Source organism: Lepidochelys olivacea (assembly GCF_965140295.1).
Source record: "Lepidochelys olivacea isolate rLepOli2 genome assembly, chromosome: 11".
In the NCBI taxonomy this organism is placed as follows: Eukaryota; Metazoa; Chordata; order Testudines; family Cheloniidae; genus Lepidochelys; species Lepidochelys olivacea.
In genome coordinates, this window is record NC_140421.1 from 38,190,395 (window position 1) to 38,205,896 (window position 15,502).

The window sequence follows — 15,502 nt, forward strand, 5'->3', positions numbered from 1 at the left end:
TTGTATTTCTTCCTTTCTACAAACACTTAAGATCCAACTTCATTTAATATCCATTCTGTAACAACAAAGCAAACTGAATAAGCCATAAGAGCACGGACTTCCTAGATCTTTGCTGGATTTGAGGTGGGCCTGGTATAATCAGATGAGTTACCTGATGGTTTGGTTCTAGCTCTGTTAAACCTTAACTTTTCTGAAGCACAGATCTTGCAAAGACAGAATGCCTGGCTCCCTCACTGGCTGTTCCTGATTAAGAGGATTTCCACAACCACCATTCCTCAATGAATGGGAGAGAGCTCTACTTTAGCTAAGATTTTCATGACAGCAGCTCATAACCTTAATGACAAAGCTCTCCTGCCAAAGATGAGAGTGACCTTACTGCAAGATGTGGAGATGTCAATGAGGAAACAAAGAAAATTTATCACGAAGCAGATGTGAAACCATTTGATTTTATGGATAGAGAAGCTGTGGGTGTCCCTTAACTACTCCAGGAGAACTCTTACTACATGGAATGCATAAATGCAGACTTTACAGGGCAGATGATAACTCCAAGGACTTCAGGGCCTGGTTTACTATTTCATCCCGGAAATTTAAGGGAGAAATTTCCTCCTGTGCCCCTTTGACTACAGCCATAGATGTGCTGTCCCAGACACAGGTTAGGCTTTTCCATAGGAAAGCTGTACAACTAGTGCAATTATACTACATGAAGATTAATCTAGTTTTCTTTGCATCACATATGGCTGATGAAGGCATAGCCACCACACAAAAGACTGCCACCTTATCAGGTTTACTTCCTCTTTCAATGGCAGTAATTTCCCATGGAACAACTTGGAATTTTTTTGAGGAATGGGACAAGAACCTGTGTCCTTGCCAACTACTTTAGAAATATGGCAAATCCTTCAGAATAAAAATATTTAGACAGAATCTGATTTGGCCCCTTTGAAGTCAGAAGCTTAGCTACAGACCTACTGCTTTAAAATTATAAACACACGTTAGTCCAGAAGGGTGGGCCAACTACTTCACTAACCACCCAGATAAAGAAATGTCTAAGTAGACTGTTTTCAGATGTTCCTAAATCTACTAGCAAAGACCCAATTTGTTAAATCTATGAAGTCTGGGATTTACTGGGCAGATGATACAGCTTTCAAACTGTTTAAGGAAGGGGGAAGAATGTGTCAAATCTCTGATCTATTCAAACAATATATACTTTTATCCTGAATGTCACCTCTAGCTCTGAACACTGATCTAAAGAAGCAGCAAGGAGTTCACTGAACAGCACCACAAAGCATCTCAGATCTTAACAGCCACTTCCAAAGAGATGAGCACACCACAGGTTAACTGGTTCCATGTTTGAGAGTTTCAGGCAGGAAGAATTTGAATGATTTCTTTGAATGTCAAGGAAGAGCACTGGGGTCAGAGAAAGAACAAGCACAGAATTCAGAGAATCCTGTTGTACCAAAACTTTTGCAGACTATCAGCCTCTATGTAGGACTCTGCAACACATCACTCGGGATTGGAGGATCCAAAGCTACAGGTGAAGAATGTATCCGTTTCATACATCCAATAAATAAGCATCTACATAGAACTTTGACAGTAAACCAGAAATCCCATTAGTCCATTTATACATGGCAGGAATCCCTTTTAGTCTCAGCATAAGAAGATGGCATTTAAAATGGTATTTATTTTGTGTTTATGGGTGACTGAATCAATCTATTCTATTGTACCACTGTACTGAACCATTATACTGCATATGGTATGAACCATTCTAATTACCAGTTATGCGTAGTACCAATACAGATTCTAAAAGGCTGAAAATTCTTTGGAGATATTTCAGCTACAGAGAAACAGCCATCATTCGTGTGAAGGAAATGGTAGTAATTAGTGTGATCCAGTTTTGAAGATTCATTAAAAAATAGCCAAATTGCTTATTTTAAATCAATACTTTTTACTAAGACTTCAAAGCTAGAAAGCATGAGCAGAATCTGCTTGAATTTCCTAGCCGTTTTACCCTCTGGGTAATCATTCCAGGCCCACCTACATAACCTTCATGCTCAACCCCTACTCAAAATTATTTACTACTCAGCAGAAAGGCTGCTGAACCAGGCCCTACAATTTTACCCCAATTTTTATAAATATAAGAATTGGAGGCTAACACAATATTTCCTCCTATCCAAGCTATTTGGGAGCAGTAAAGTAACAAAGGACAATTTACCTCTGTATTCGCCACTTCTTTTACTCTTCTTGACTGTAGAAGAAGTAGTTAGATATTAGCTGTTGTAGTTTATTTTATACTGTAAAAATACTTTCAAGAAAAAAATGAAAACACTACATTACTTTGTTAGCGTATCAGCAGTTAGTAGAAAACAACTTACCTTTTCTTGAGAAAATGCAGCTTTGCCTTCTTCACTCTTTTCATCCATCTCATCATCACTCCACTCCCAGTCCCCATCTTCTGTCTTATGAAGATGGCCACTGGAGCCAGGTACTCGTCTAACCTATGAAAAATGAAACAATAGATGTTTAGTTCTTGTACTTCAAAAGCCTTACTTGCATTCTGGTAACTAAGCAGACAGTTACAGTATATACCAGCTGTTTTTCAATGCTTTCATTCTGTAGTTTGATTCAGGAGAGAGGTCTCTTCACAGATCACCTCTCCTGATAATACTTGGGCTTTTAAAAAACATGTAATTGTGTGCGCCATCAGGAAAGGTTCCTTGGACTAATGGTGATTTATAGACCATCTTTTGAGAACCACAACTACTTGGGGCCAGAACTTACAAGCAATTACTGTACATAGCGCTCACTACTGTGAATAGCCCCTTTCTCTTAAATGGGACAGACCATTCATGGTACTATTCAAGGTTAAAGTTATACCTACTATTGTTCATAGGATATGAGCCTTAAGCATTTGGACTTTTGAAGTGTTTATGCAGAAACGTTAGTTGATGTTAAACTTCTAGATTAAAATTAAGTTCTACCTCTTTCTAACCCATGCAATACTATCCCTAAAAAAAATAAAATGTGTTGCTGTTGACATGGAACAGATTTAAGATGGATGGAGAAAAAGCTCTAAAAGCAAAAAATCCCTGACAAGCACAAAAATGTAGTGAAAACCTATTAAACACTTCTGACCTTTAAACTAAGTTTGCATCTTTATAAATAACTCCATAAAACGCATTCAGGCATGACTACGAAAACAGGAGGCATGCACGTAGCACGTTGCAGACTGGGCAAATGTATGTATATTAGGCAGTCTAATGAAGCACACACCAGGAGCATCCAGCAGCTAACTCCTAAATCAAAAAAATCAAATACCCTTCTGTTGCCATCTTGCTCTTTCTCAGAACCTGACATCATGCCTGTTTTCCCAGGATTCTGCTCAACCTACTTGAGCAAAACAAAACAGAATCAGACTACTCTTCACACACCTTGGAAAGCATTTATGAGACTCATGAGATTGCTAGAAGCACAGCATGATAATCAGCAGCCACACTGGTGTTTGATTATAATCAGTTTCCTTAATTATTTCAAATGATCAAACCAAGAAACAAGAAGTTGTCCACAGTGCAGAATTTTAAAAGCCTTTGCAGTTAAACTCAAGAGGATGCCTTTTTTAAAAATGGCCTATTGTAATAAAAGTATAAAATGGAAAAATTCTAATTTAAAAAAAAATCAACACATTGCAACAGGAAAAAGGGGACTATGAAGAGTTGTATGGTACTAGCCATTAATACATAATGGGGAGTACTTGTCATGACTGGGGCTTTGGTGGTCAGAGCCAGAGTTGGAGTCGAGCCAAGAGTCAGAGACCAAGGACAGGGAACTGGAACATGGCAGGAGCAGATCAGGAAAGTAGGAACCAGGAGCAAGGCAGGGAAGCAGGATCCAGGTGAAAAGGCAGAGTCCACTGTAGCTGCCAGACAGGAATTCAGCCAGTTATGTGGACAACTTCCTGTCTCGCTCTTTCTTTGGGTTTAAATAGAAAGCCCTATTTAAATAGGTCCTGGTGTTCCTCCAATCAGGGCCCAATGGAAGCCTTCTAGATGTAGCTTCAGGTTTCATGGTCTCTCTACTTGGTCAGTTGGTAGCAAGCCGCTGAGTAAGAGCAGAACAATGGGAACAGTGGAGCCAGGACAACAGTCCTGAACAGTCAGCTGGGAACCCTGTGGACCCAGGTTTGAGACCCATGGAGTCATGATAGAATGATGCACAGAAAGCAGTTTTCTGTACAATAAGAAATGCCAGATATGATAGCTTTTAAAGTTTTCTTTAAAAATAGTAATAATTCTTTGTAGTTATTACTTCCTTAATCAGGTGTAGATATTTAGCCTCAAAGGTTAAAAGGGTAGAGTAGCTCAGAGGTCTACACAACATTTTCTAGGCTCTTACAAAAAGATGACAGTTTGATTCAGGTTTGGTTTTATTTGTATCATTTCTCAGAAGAAACCAAAGTCCAAAGCTAGGTGTGCCCTGCTCTGAAATACAGTATGCATTTGTTTATTTAATCCTACCATGATAATCAACAGGCTGTGACAGGAAGACAAAGAAGTCACAATCATGAGAGGTGCTATTCTGCAACTGGGGGGGGGGGGGGGAAGGTAATAGAGAAAAAGCAAATTCCCACTCAGACAGGATAGAGGATTTTTGGTTTTGCTTTTTAAATAGATTAAAATCTACATGGAAAGCTAAACTTGCAGAATCCATGTGATGGTGGTTACTCTCCAGTAGCTGCTTACTGCTAGCTGGGGAGCTACACAGCACAAGGTAGACTGCAGGGGATTTTAAAAATATTGGAGTGTGACTATTGCACTCTAACGTCACACCACATGCAGTACCTATTTGGCTTGACAATGAGAAACCAAACCAAAAGAGGTTTTAAACACCAGCTTCCAAAGAACTATGCAATACTATTAATGCAATGCAAAAAAGCTGCTCTGCAACCTATTTTAAATATAGGCTTAGAGTTAGACAAACAAGACAATGCAATTATTATTCTTTAACAGCTGCACTGAAACCTCTGAAATTACACCAGTCAAGCCAAAAATTTACTTTTCAGACATGTTATTTTATTTTCAACATCTATAAGCCTTTAGAGTCTGACACACTCATGCACTACACCTTTTGTGCTTAGCGCAGACACTTACGCCAATATTTTCAGTTGTTCGGAAGACCTCTTCTAATATAGTTATTTCAATGGAGTTTAATGGTGCTGGAAAAGGGCTGAAAGAGAAAGCCTTACTGATGAAGAATGACTGCACTAAGTTTTTTAACTGATTGCCTTTTAAGAAGCAATAAATAAATGCCTCAAGAAAAAATATGGTAATCAAAATATGGTGTTCAACTGAATATTTTTTTTTGAAAGTTGTCTGAAGGCAGAATAAGCGCAAATCTAGGCCAATAGGGATCAGCTGGATGTGAAAGACCACAGAACACATGTTTATGTGAAGGGAAATAGGAACCTCAGCTGCACCAAAAACTCCAAGCCACTGAACAGTAAATCACTTCCAAGGACTGCAACTGTGCAGAAATTCTGCACAAAACATTTTTTATATGCCATGAGAGCTTGACATTTATGTTCTCCGCAACTGGATTTTGAATAACTTGTGTTTGCCAGGATCAAGTGTGGATTCAGTGACTCAATACAAGCTCAGCTTTAGTTTAAACCACAGTCATCTTAATCTGCATACTGTCAACAGGTACCAGTGAACTTGTTTAAGTAGGCTGGAGTGGGGAGAAGGAGGTTAATGGCAAAGCAGTGGGGAGAGAAGAAAAAAAAAAAAAAGAGCCGCACTCTTATTTCCCTCTTTCACACAGCCTTACAACTGGCAATATTACAGATGGGTCGGAACTACGCTAACGGGAAATCGTTGCAATAGGAACATTATCTATCTTGAGATGTATCCTTAACATTGTGCAGCCATCGCACCTTCTTCAGTTTTCTAGTATTCCTGAATTGGCTCATTCACGTTATACAATTGTACAAATATGCACAAAATACATTTAAATAAGTATATTGAGGCTGATGTGAACATTCAGGCTAGCATTTAACCACTTGCAAATTATGGAAAATGAACATTTACAAGCCAGAACAGCAGAACAAAATTCAAACTATACATCAGCCACAGAGCTTTACCCTGTCTGAAATTGTGGCAGCCAAAAGAACAATTTAGTCATCATACATTTAAGACATTTGATATTTTTCTAAAAGATCTGCTCCAGGAATTATTGGGGGTCAGTTTATGGTCTGGGTTATACAGGAGTCAGACTAGATGATCAATGGTCCTTTCTGACCTTGGAATCTATGAATCCAACATACCTTTCTGCTCTTGAAAGTGCCATCTACTGGACCAAATATGTGCAATGGAGAACTCTTTCCTCCAAACTCCGGCCTGGAACAACTGCCAATGCAATCCCACAATCTCTGGGGCTATACTTAGCTACCACTTCAATCCCAAAACTTCCCACTTGTTTCCCAGGAACCAAAAGCAGCCGACTCAGCAGTTAACTCTTCATTTCCCATAGAAACAGTCAATGCTCACATGTATTACCGTGGCCAGCACTAGGAAGTCCTGTATCAGGTGTGCTGCTGGATAGTCAGAGGAACACATCTGGAATCCGGTTAGCCTCTGATGTGAGTTGAGCAAGACATTCAACTTCACCAAGAGCACAAGCAACAATCAGGTCTCCAAAACTACATCCAAGCAGTGCAGTGGATCGATGGGACAGCCAACAAAGTAGAGAGCAATCAATTGGCTAAAGATGGTACTGAAAAGCCAAGGAAGCCAACGGTGCTTCTGTGAACTCCCTATCTTCCTGTCTCTTTTACAAGGAATTTGACTAGGTGCCGGGGACTGCAGCAAGCACTGAGCCCATAGTCGTGCACACCAACGTGCTGAGCAGAGATGGCACCCATATAACCTCCTCTTGGCCCCCGCAGGCAGAGAGCCAGAGCCTGGGGCTGAAACCGGTAACCAGAAAGTCTATGCTGCCAGAGCAGCTACAGCATGCCCTGTGTCCGTGCTCAGAGGAACTGTTTGGGGGTGCTCTGGGGAGCAGTCCACTGCAGAACAAGCATCAGAGCAAGTGCCAGAGCCACAGATGGAGCCTGGTAAGTTTCTGGTGCCATGTTTATTAATGCACCGATGGAAGGATTTCCTGCTTATGGGCCTATTGAGTTATCAATACAAGCTATCCTCCAAAGCACTTGCAACCCTCTCAGCTTGGTATCATCTGCCAACTTTATAAGTGTACTCTCTTTAGATATGCCATTATCTAAATCACTGATGAAGATATTGAACAGAACCAGACCCAGAACTGATCCCTGTGCCCATTCAATATGCCCTTCCAGCTTGACTGTGAACCACTGATAAACTACTCTCAGGAAACCGTTTTCCAATCAGTAATACACATACATCCTAGATGGAGCTACTATAAGACAGTATCAAAAGCCTTACTAAAAATCAAGATAAACCACATCTATTGCTTTCCCCCAGCCACAAGGTTTGCTGCCCTGACAAAGAAAGCTAGCAGGTTGATTTGACACAATGTGTTCTTGACAAATCCATGCTGTTAGTTTACACCTTATATTCTAGGTATTTGCAAACTGATTGCTTAATTATTTGTTCTATTATCTTTCCAGGTACTGTAGTTAAACTGACTTATCTGTAGTTCCCTGAGTTGTCCTTATTTCCCTGTTTATAGATAGGCACTATATTTGCCCCTTTTCCAGTCCTCTAGAATCTCTCCCATGACTTCTTGAAGATAATTGCTAATGGCTCATATCTCCTCAGTCAGCTCCTTGAATAGTCTAGGATATATTTCATCAGGCTTTGGTGACTTGAAGACATCTAACTTGTCTAAGTAATTTTGAACTTGTTCTTTCTCTATTTTAGCCTCTGATCCTACCTCATTTTCACTGACATTCACTATGTTAGATGTCCAATCACCACCAACTTTTTGGTGCAAACGGAAACAAAAACGTCATTTAGCATTTCTGCCATTTCCACATTTTCAATTATTGTTTCTCCTCCCTCATTGCGTAATGGGCCTACCCTGTCCTTGGTCTTCCTCTTGCTTCCAATGTATTTGTAGAATGTTTTTTGTTACCCATTAGGTCTCTAGCAAGTTTAATCTCGTTTTGTGCCTTGGCCATTCTAATTTTGTCCCTACATATGTGTGTTTGTACTTTGACCTAGTTTCCACCTTTTGTAGGACTCTTTTTTGAGTTTCAGATAATTGAAGATTGCTTGGTTAAACCAGGGTGGTCTCTTACCATACTTCGTATCTTTCCTCTGCAGTGGGATAGTTTCCTCTTACGCCCTTAATAAGGTCTCTCTGAAAAACTACCAACTCTCTTGAACTGTTTTTCCCCTTAGACTTGCTCCCCGTGTAAGCTTACCTACTAAACTCCACGAATTTGCTAAAGTCTGCCTTCTTGAACTCCATTATCTTTATTGTGCTGTTTTTCCTCCTACCTATTCCAAAAGACATCTGAAGTCTCCAGTCTGGTGTGTGAATAAAATACAGCCCATTGATAAAGTATCATTTTTGACCTTTAATTAAAGCTGCCCCTTTCATGCAGTGGAACATGTACTTTGAAAAAAATAATATGGTCAGACAATGTGCTCCCTTTTTTCCCCCCTTCTCCCCCCCCCCCGTTCTTTTCAAGGCCTTCCACCTCCACACAGGGCAAACACACGGCATCAGCAGCCTGGAAGTGTGGGCCAACCTACTGCAAGCAAGGGGAAGGAATCAGATGAGCTGATGGGAGAGCTGCTACATAAAACAAATCAGTATGCAGAATTCCAGAAGGACCAAATGGCATATCAAAATGATACGGATGAAAGATGGGAGGAGAGAAAGAGGCTGCAAAGTGTGAGGAGAATTTGATGGACAAATTCCTGGACCATGACTGCGGGTTGAGGGAGGAAGACAGAGCACAACAAGAGCTGCTTGAGCAGTTACTTGCACTCATCACTACCAGGCTGCAGGCCCCAGTGTCACCTTCAGCTCCTGCCCCACAGCGAGTCCCCTCCACACTATAATGCCCTGCAGGCTGTGCATCATTTGGACAACAACTTCGGGGGTGGCTGGATCATGTCACAGGCAATGAACAATAGCAAATTGAACAGATAAATGTACCCTGTGCATTCATACACTAATACAATCGCAGCCCACACATACAGAATGCATCAGAAAACCCAAGGAGAACAAAGAGAGAAAACAGACACCCAGAAATAGCTGGCCATTTCGTTTGGGAACCCTAACCTTTGACTGTTTTGGAACTGAGTTTACTAGGTTGTAAGTTTTAATGACAGATGGTCTACCTTTCTGGTTCGTACATTAGTATGTAAATAACTGGGTGCAAGGCTATATATAATAAAGTTTGCTATTGTCATATTAGAGGTGGCACAGACTTTAATGAATGTCACTACACGTCCATTCTCAGTAACCATTCACAATACAAATTTACAAACTGTCTTCACAATAATCCATAAACTGAGTTGCAGTCCATGGCCAGTATTAATGAAAAGTGTTGATGTTATGCATTTTATGAAAATGTTTACAAAATTCACAATATCTAATACAACACATTGACAAATATCTTCCCACAGCTTCCCCATACCCTACATAACACAACCTCAAATACCATTTCATTGCTCTTCATGCATGGGACCATGCAAACTCATTATGTAGGAGCACAAAGCATCCCAGATTTCTGTTGCACATGTGGATCCAGCCCTAGTCATGACAAGTGCCCAGTCTGGCTGTACATTGCGTATCTGTTTAGAAATCCAGCAGTGTCTTGAATCCACTCCTGGTAAAAATGTTCCCCCATGTTCTCGCAGACGTGGTGCAGAATATAAGAAGCCACAATAATGTGGACTGCATTGATGACACTGACATCTAAATGATTTAGAAGGCTGTGACAAGAGGATTTCAATCTGCCAAATGCACATTCCACCACCATCTTACAGCTACTCTGTAGCTGAACCTCTTCTGCCAGGTTCTCTGAAATCACGATACGGTTTCATAGCCATGGCAATGAGGGGTAAGCGGCATCCTCTAGGACAACAGTGGGGACAGTGACTCCCTTTATAAAAGGGTCATTGGGTGGAAATAATGTCCCAGCTTCTCCGTGAAGCTAAAGTCTCAATCTCTGGAATACCCTGGCATCATGCACCCTGCCAATGCATCCCATGTTTGTGGCTATGAATCTGCCCTTGTGGTAGCTTAACGATTTATGTATTCACGTGCTCCTTGTGGAGGGCGAACTACAGGCACGAGTCCCATCACTGGCCCCAGCGCAGTTTGGAAAGCCCAGTCTCTCAGATCCAGCAATAATTTCAGGAACTTTTGCTATGACCACCATCTCTGGGTGCACCACAGTCCTGATCATCTCACAAACCTTGGCCACAATCAATCCCACAGTTGATTTGGCAACTCCAAATTGATTAGCCATGGACCTGTAGCAGTCTGGGGTAGCCAGCTTCCAGATGGCTATATTGACCTGCTGCTGGACTGGCACACACCCTCAGGCGGGTGCCTTGATGCTGGAGGTTAGGGGCAAGCGATACAGCCTGCAGAAACATCTGCTTCTTCGTGGAAAAATTCTGGACCCACAGTTGGTCATGCCAACTCTGCACAATGATGCAAGCCCACCAGTCTGTGCTTATGGCCCCACTCTAGAAGCACTGGTCTACACAGGGAGAACATGCAGCTAAGACAATAGGCACGAGCAGCATCAGCTGGGGGACAGCTCACATCTCAGCCATCCCCTCCAAGAATCGTCTTCGGCAATTCAAAAACTGCCACTGACTCGTCCACCAGAGTCTCTCAGATGTGCCACCCGTTTCCCAAAACAGGACTGAAAGAACGAGGTTCTTCCACTGGGTTGAAGAAAGTTTTGATGGTTCTGCTTACTAGGAACATGTGGACACAAAACGGATCAGCTGGATGCGTTGGCATGCTAAAACCACCCAAACACTTCTGGTCAACATCAACCAGATGGACAGATGAGTTCTCCCACCACCCACTATGAAACACACCCTAAAGCGGCTACAGTTGATGAAGATGGTAGGAACCTTGGGATACAACAGTATATGCCCACAGAAGCTGAAGTTGTAATTCAGGTCTGCATAGAGCACCCTGGACACGTCAGCACAGTTGTGAGGCCCAAGTTTCCTATTCAGCGTGGCTGCTCATGCATGACTTTGGAAACTCTGTGACCTGCATCTGCAAACTCAAAGACCCGGGCTTAGTATGCTGTGTAGACCTATCCCAAATGGGCAGAGAAGTGTGTGGTTTGGGATCACACTATATAACTGTTAATTTAGAAGTCTACCGTCAGAATGTGCTATACAGAGAGAGAATGTTATAATCTCCTGTTTGCCCCCCATTAATGTAGCAACTCAGCAGCTCATACTCTAATGTATTTCTCCTCATCACACCTCTGTACGATAAAAAAAAGTAGTACTCTCTCCATTTTACAGATGGGGAATGGAGGCACTAACAGAATAAGTGACTTTCCCATGGTCAGATATGATCTATGGGGGAGCAGAGAAGTGAACTCAGATCTCTCAAGTCCTCTCTAAAGGATCATGGAAAATTATTTAAATATGTATAAAAACCTAATAATTTATATGTCTGTATTGGGTTTAGTCATAACATGCAGTATTAACAGTTTGCCCTCATGAAAGGTTGGTATATCTCAGAGTAACATTACTTAGACTGAGGGAAAGAGGAACAGCAAAAAGAAGAAGAGATTCCAATTTGGGTTCTATTGTCTTCAAAGAATAAAGGCCTTTTGCAGTACAGGAGGCAAACTGATTTGTAACTTCAGCTAATAAAGAAAACAATGAGACCCTTCAGTTTTACAAAGACAAATTAACATGTATTAGGAAACATGTTTCACATGAATCAGTAGAGCGTGCAGGGAATAAAAATGAATTTGAATGGCTGGCATTTAAACTGTACCCAGCACAAAAGCAGCTCAGCACATTGTACTCTGCAACCGAAAGCAGTCTGTGGGAGAGGAAAAAAGATTAACAAGCTGCTGCCAACATCATCACAGCTGCGGAAGGAAGGAAGACAATATGAATGTCAGCTGGAACTGAGAATGCTTGGACAAATTAGGGAATGAAAAAAATCATGACTATGACAAAAAAATATTAAAAGTCAAATTATCCAAAGGAACAACTACAACAAGTTTCTGCGGGGATTGGCCCTCCTGTGCATGCTTTTGGTAGCCAAAGGTAAAGTACTTATCCTAACAATATACACAAGGTTTATAAATCCAAAGATTTAAAAATTAAAAAGAGGTGACAGCAAATAATTTTTATAAAAACAATTTAATAAACTCAAAGGATTAATATGCCCAATATGCAGAGATCCACATAAAGCATTCAGGCAAATGAGATTGCACACAAAGATAAACAAGGACTGCATGCAAAGAGCAATACTACTATCTTTGGAACTTGCCAGAAGCTAACCCCACCAAATGAGGCTGTAACCCAAACCCACCTAAATAATGCAGCAAGAATTCCAGTGTCATAAAATGAAAGCTGCACACAAACTACAGAGACCTGGTGATAGGTAGAATATTAGCACAAGAGATAGTCACAATATTTAATTTTCACTAAGCAGTCTTCTAAGGCTAGATAGAACCGCAGTATGTAGATCTTTATTAACAGGGGGTCTGATTTTTGATTTTCTAAAAAAAAATGGGGGGAGGGGGAGGAGAGCACTTCCTCAATAAGTTCTTTGCACACTTACTACGAATAGCTATCCAAACCGGTCATAAAAATAAATCTCTTTTAAACACATTTATAGTCTTTAATTTAGATTTCTGTTTATAAGATACATCTGGAAATATGGAAAACTAGAGTATACATACAGTAAGGTAAGTAAAAATACATTGACTTTTGCATAATTTAAATGTGATGTGACATGATCAAAGTCACATTATGAACAGAAGTCATTCTGGTACTGAAAAAAATACCATGCATCTTGTACTGCCAATCACAGAAGGGTAGGTTTAGCATATCTTTGTTTTTGTTTTCTTTTAAAGAGGGTTTTAGGTGCTCTGCAAGCAAGTTAAAGGATCTATCATTAAATTAAGAGAGCTGGCACTCACTGTGTGCATCATAAACTACATCATCAGGCACTTATTTCTGCTTCCTCAGGATACATACGCTACATAGGAACATAAGATTTGCCATACAGGCTGGTTTGCGGTTGTGACACAGAGGTCCATTAGCGGTTCACTACTCTGTGTCAGTAACTCGTCCGGCCTGACACATTCACTACACCTAATGCATTATGGTCATCATCTGTATAATATACAAACAGCTAACACCCAAAAATTCTTGTGAGATATATATACACGGGGTGTGTACACAGAGTTACGGATACGTGCTTGAATTATATTCTTAAAATGTGTTTGGCAAGGAACACATAAGCAGTCTGCCTTAGACAATGGAATGTGTATTTGCTTGTCTGACCAGCATGGTTGTCAGGCAGATACAATGAGGGGACATGAAGTAAAAAAGCCATCCAAGTAGCAAATGAGGGAGACAGACTGTGGATTATATAGACAGTGGGTCTGAACATCAAACGATAAGCAGTTGAACCAATTGATTGTGTACAGTAATACTGTACTATAAAAGTACATTGAGTAAGGTCTTTATGAAAGTCTGGGACACACTGGAGATTACTATCATTGTGAAATGTATGTATTAATGTTAGGTGAGGAATTCTAGTCTAGTAAGTCTTTGTATACACCCCATACATACATCACACAAGAATTTTCAGGACCAGCATGATAGAACTTTGTATAAGATATCTTACATGACACCTTTTAGATACTACACCTAACACACTGTTGATATAATCTGTATGTCAGGACAAGTGTTACTAACACAGTAATGAACCATCAAGGGGCCTCTGTCACACTGTAGCATTCATGCAGGGTTCATGTACTTGGCAACATTCAGGGCACACCCAGAGTGTTGTGTAGGAGCAGTGCACACACGGCTCCTCTCAAGGGCATGAACTTTGGAATCTCGCCCAGATGACATGAACCGTGGGAAGCCTCCCAGGACTGGGCTCAAGACCCAAGAGCAAGGAATGCGGTAAATAGATATTGGTAAAAAACAATATTAAACAAAACCAGTGTATTCCTTTTATCTGTTGGAGTATGTAATGCGCGGGGGGAGAGAAAGAATAAAAGAGAGGGTGGAAAGCTGACAGGAGACGAGCCCGTCGGCAGACCAGCCTGCTTGCTTGCTTAAAGCCTTGTTCTGTCTTGTATTTGAACCGCAACAACTGGCGCCCAAACATGGGGCCATCAGCACTCACCTCGCCCAGCAAGGGTTTCAGACGTGTCACTCATCCGCTTCGCGGATCCCGGTGAGTATTTTTAGTTGTGGTAAGCATGGGAAGCTCCCTCTCTGCTTTGCAAGTGCAACACCGCAATGAGCTACAGTATTTGCTGCGTAAGGCTCAGCATGATTGCCCCACTCGAGAACTCACTCTCCTGCTACAGGAGGTGAGTGCCCAATGCCCGTGGTACCCTGAAGCCGGAACCCTTAAGCTAGCGGACTGGGAGCGGTTGGGCCAGACATTGCACAAAGAGCCTTGGGCGCCCGTGCAGGCTTTACATGCCTGGCACCTCTGCCGCAACGCGATACAGCGTGTCACCTCGGAAAGGCCCTCCCTCGCGCCAATAGAGAGGCTGGTGATCTCGCCACTCCCATCCGCTCCTGCAGCCATCCCCCCTCCTGGCGATGTGACACAGCGTGTCGCCTCGGAAAGACCCTCTCCCGCGCCAATAGAGGGGCTGCCGATCTCACCACCCCCGTCCGCTCCTGCAGCCATCCCTCCCCCTGCTTCGCCCACAGCGCCTCAATTACTGCCGCCTTCTTTGTCTTCCCCTCTGGAGCCAGTGAGTGGTCTCCGGGGCCCCCCTAGGGGGTCCTCAGCATCTGCTCAGGGGCTCTCGCTGGTGCAACAAATGGTTCACGCAGCGAAGACTCGCCCAGATCTTACAGCAGAGGAATTAGCTGATCTAGTCTCAGTTTGCCTGGTGACCTGGCAGGATGATGGCCAGGGCAACCAGCTTACAAACTGGGTCAGTTTGCCTTACTCGGTGATCAGAGAGGTAAAGAAAGCGATTCGCGAGTTCGGCCTCACTAGCACGTATGTACGTGGTCTCCTTAAAGGGCTAGGTACTGGGTACACCCTGGTCCCTGAAGATTGGAAGGCGCTGTTGCGCATGATGCTGACACCCAGTCAGTATGCTATTTGGCTTAGTGAGTATCGGCAGATGGCGGAACGCCAAGCCCAGGTATATATAGCGCAAGGTGTCACTTATTAGCAGGGGAGGCCCGTTTGCCACCATTCAGATGCAGTTTCAACTCCAGCAGGCCGTCTTCCCCATTATTTCTGCCTGCACCCAGCATGCTTTCCGGAAGGTCCCGGATTCAGGCAAGCCTACCAAAAGCTT

The 15,502-nt window shown here is 42.2% G+C and overlaps 1 protein-coding gene across 2 annotated transcripts in view; it reads right to left on the bottom strand.

Moving 5' to 3' along the window:
• The window catches only part of STK39 (serine/threonine kinase 39), a 197,660-nt gene that overhangs the window by 79,285 nt on the left and 102,873 nt on the right, over positions 1 to 15,502 (bottom strand). For both annotated transcript variants that reach the window (XM_084642577.1, XM_084642576.1), the window contains 2 exons: positions 2,370 to 2,492; positions 2,210 to 2,242 (listed from right to left, as the gene is read on the bottom strand). In XM_084642577.1, the coding sequence (XP_084498703.1) occupies positions 2,210 to 2,242; positions 2,370 to 2,492 (156 nt within the window). The remainder of the gene's footprint in view (positions 1 to 2,209; positions 2,243 to 2,369; positions 2,493 to 15,502) is intronic.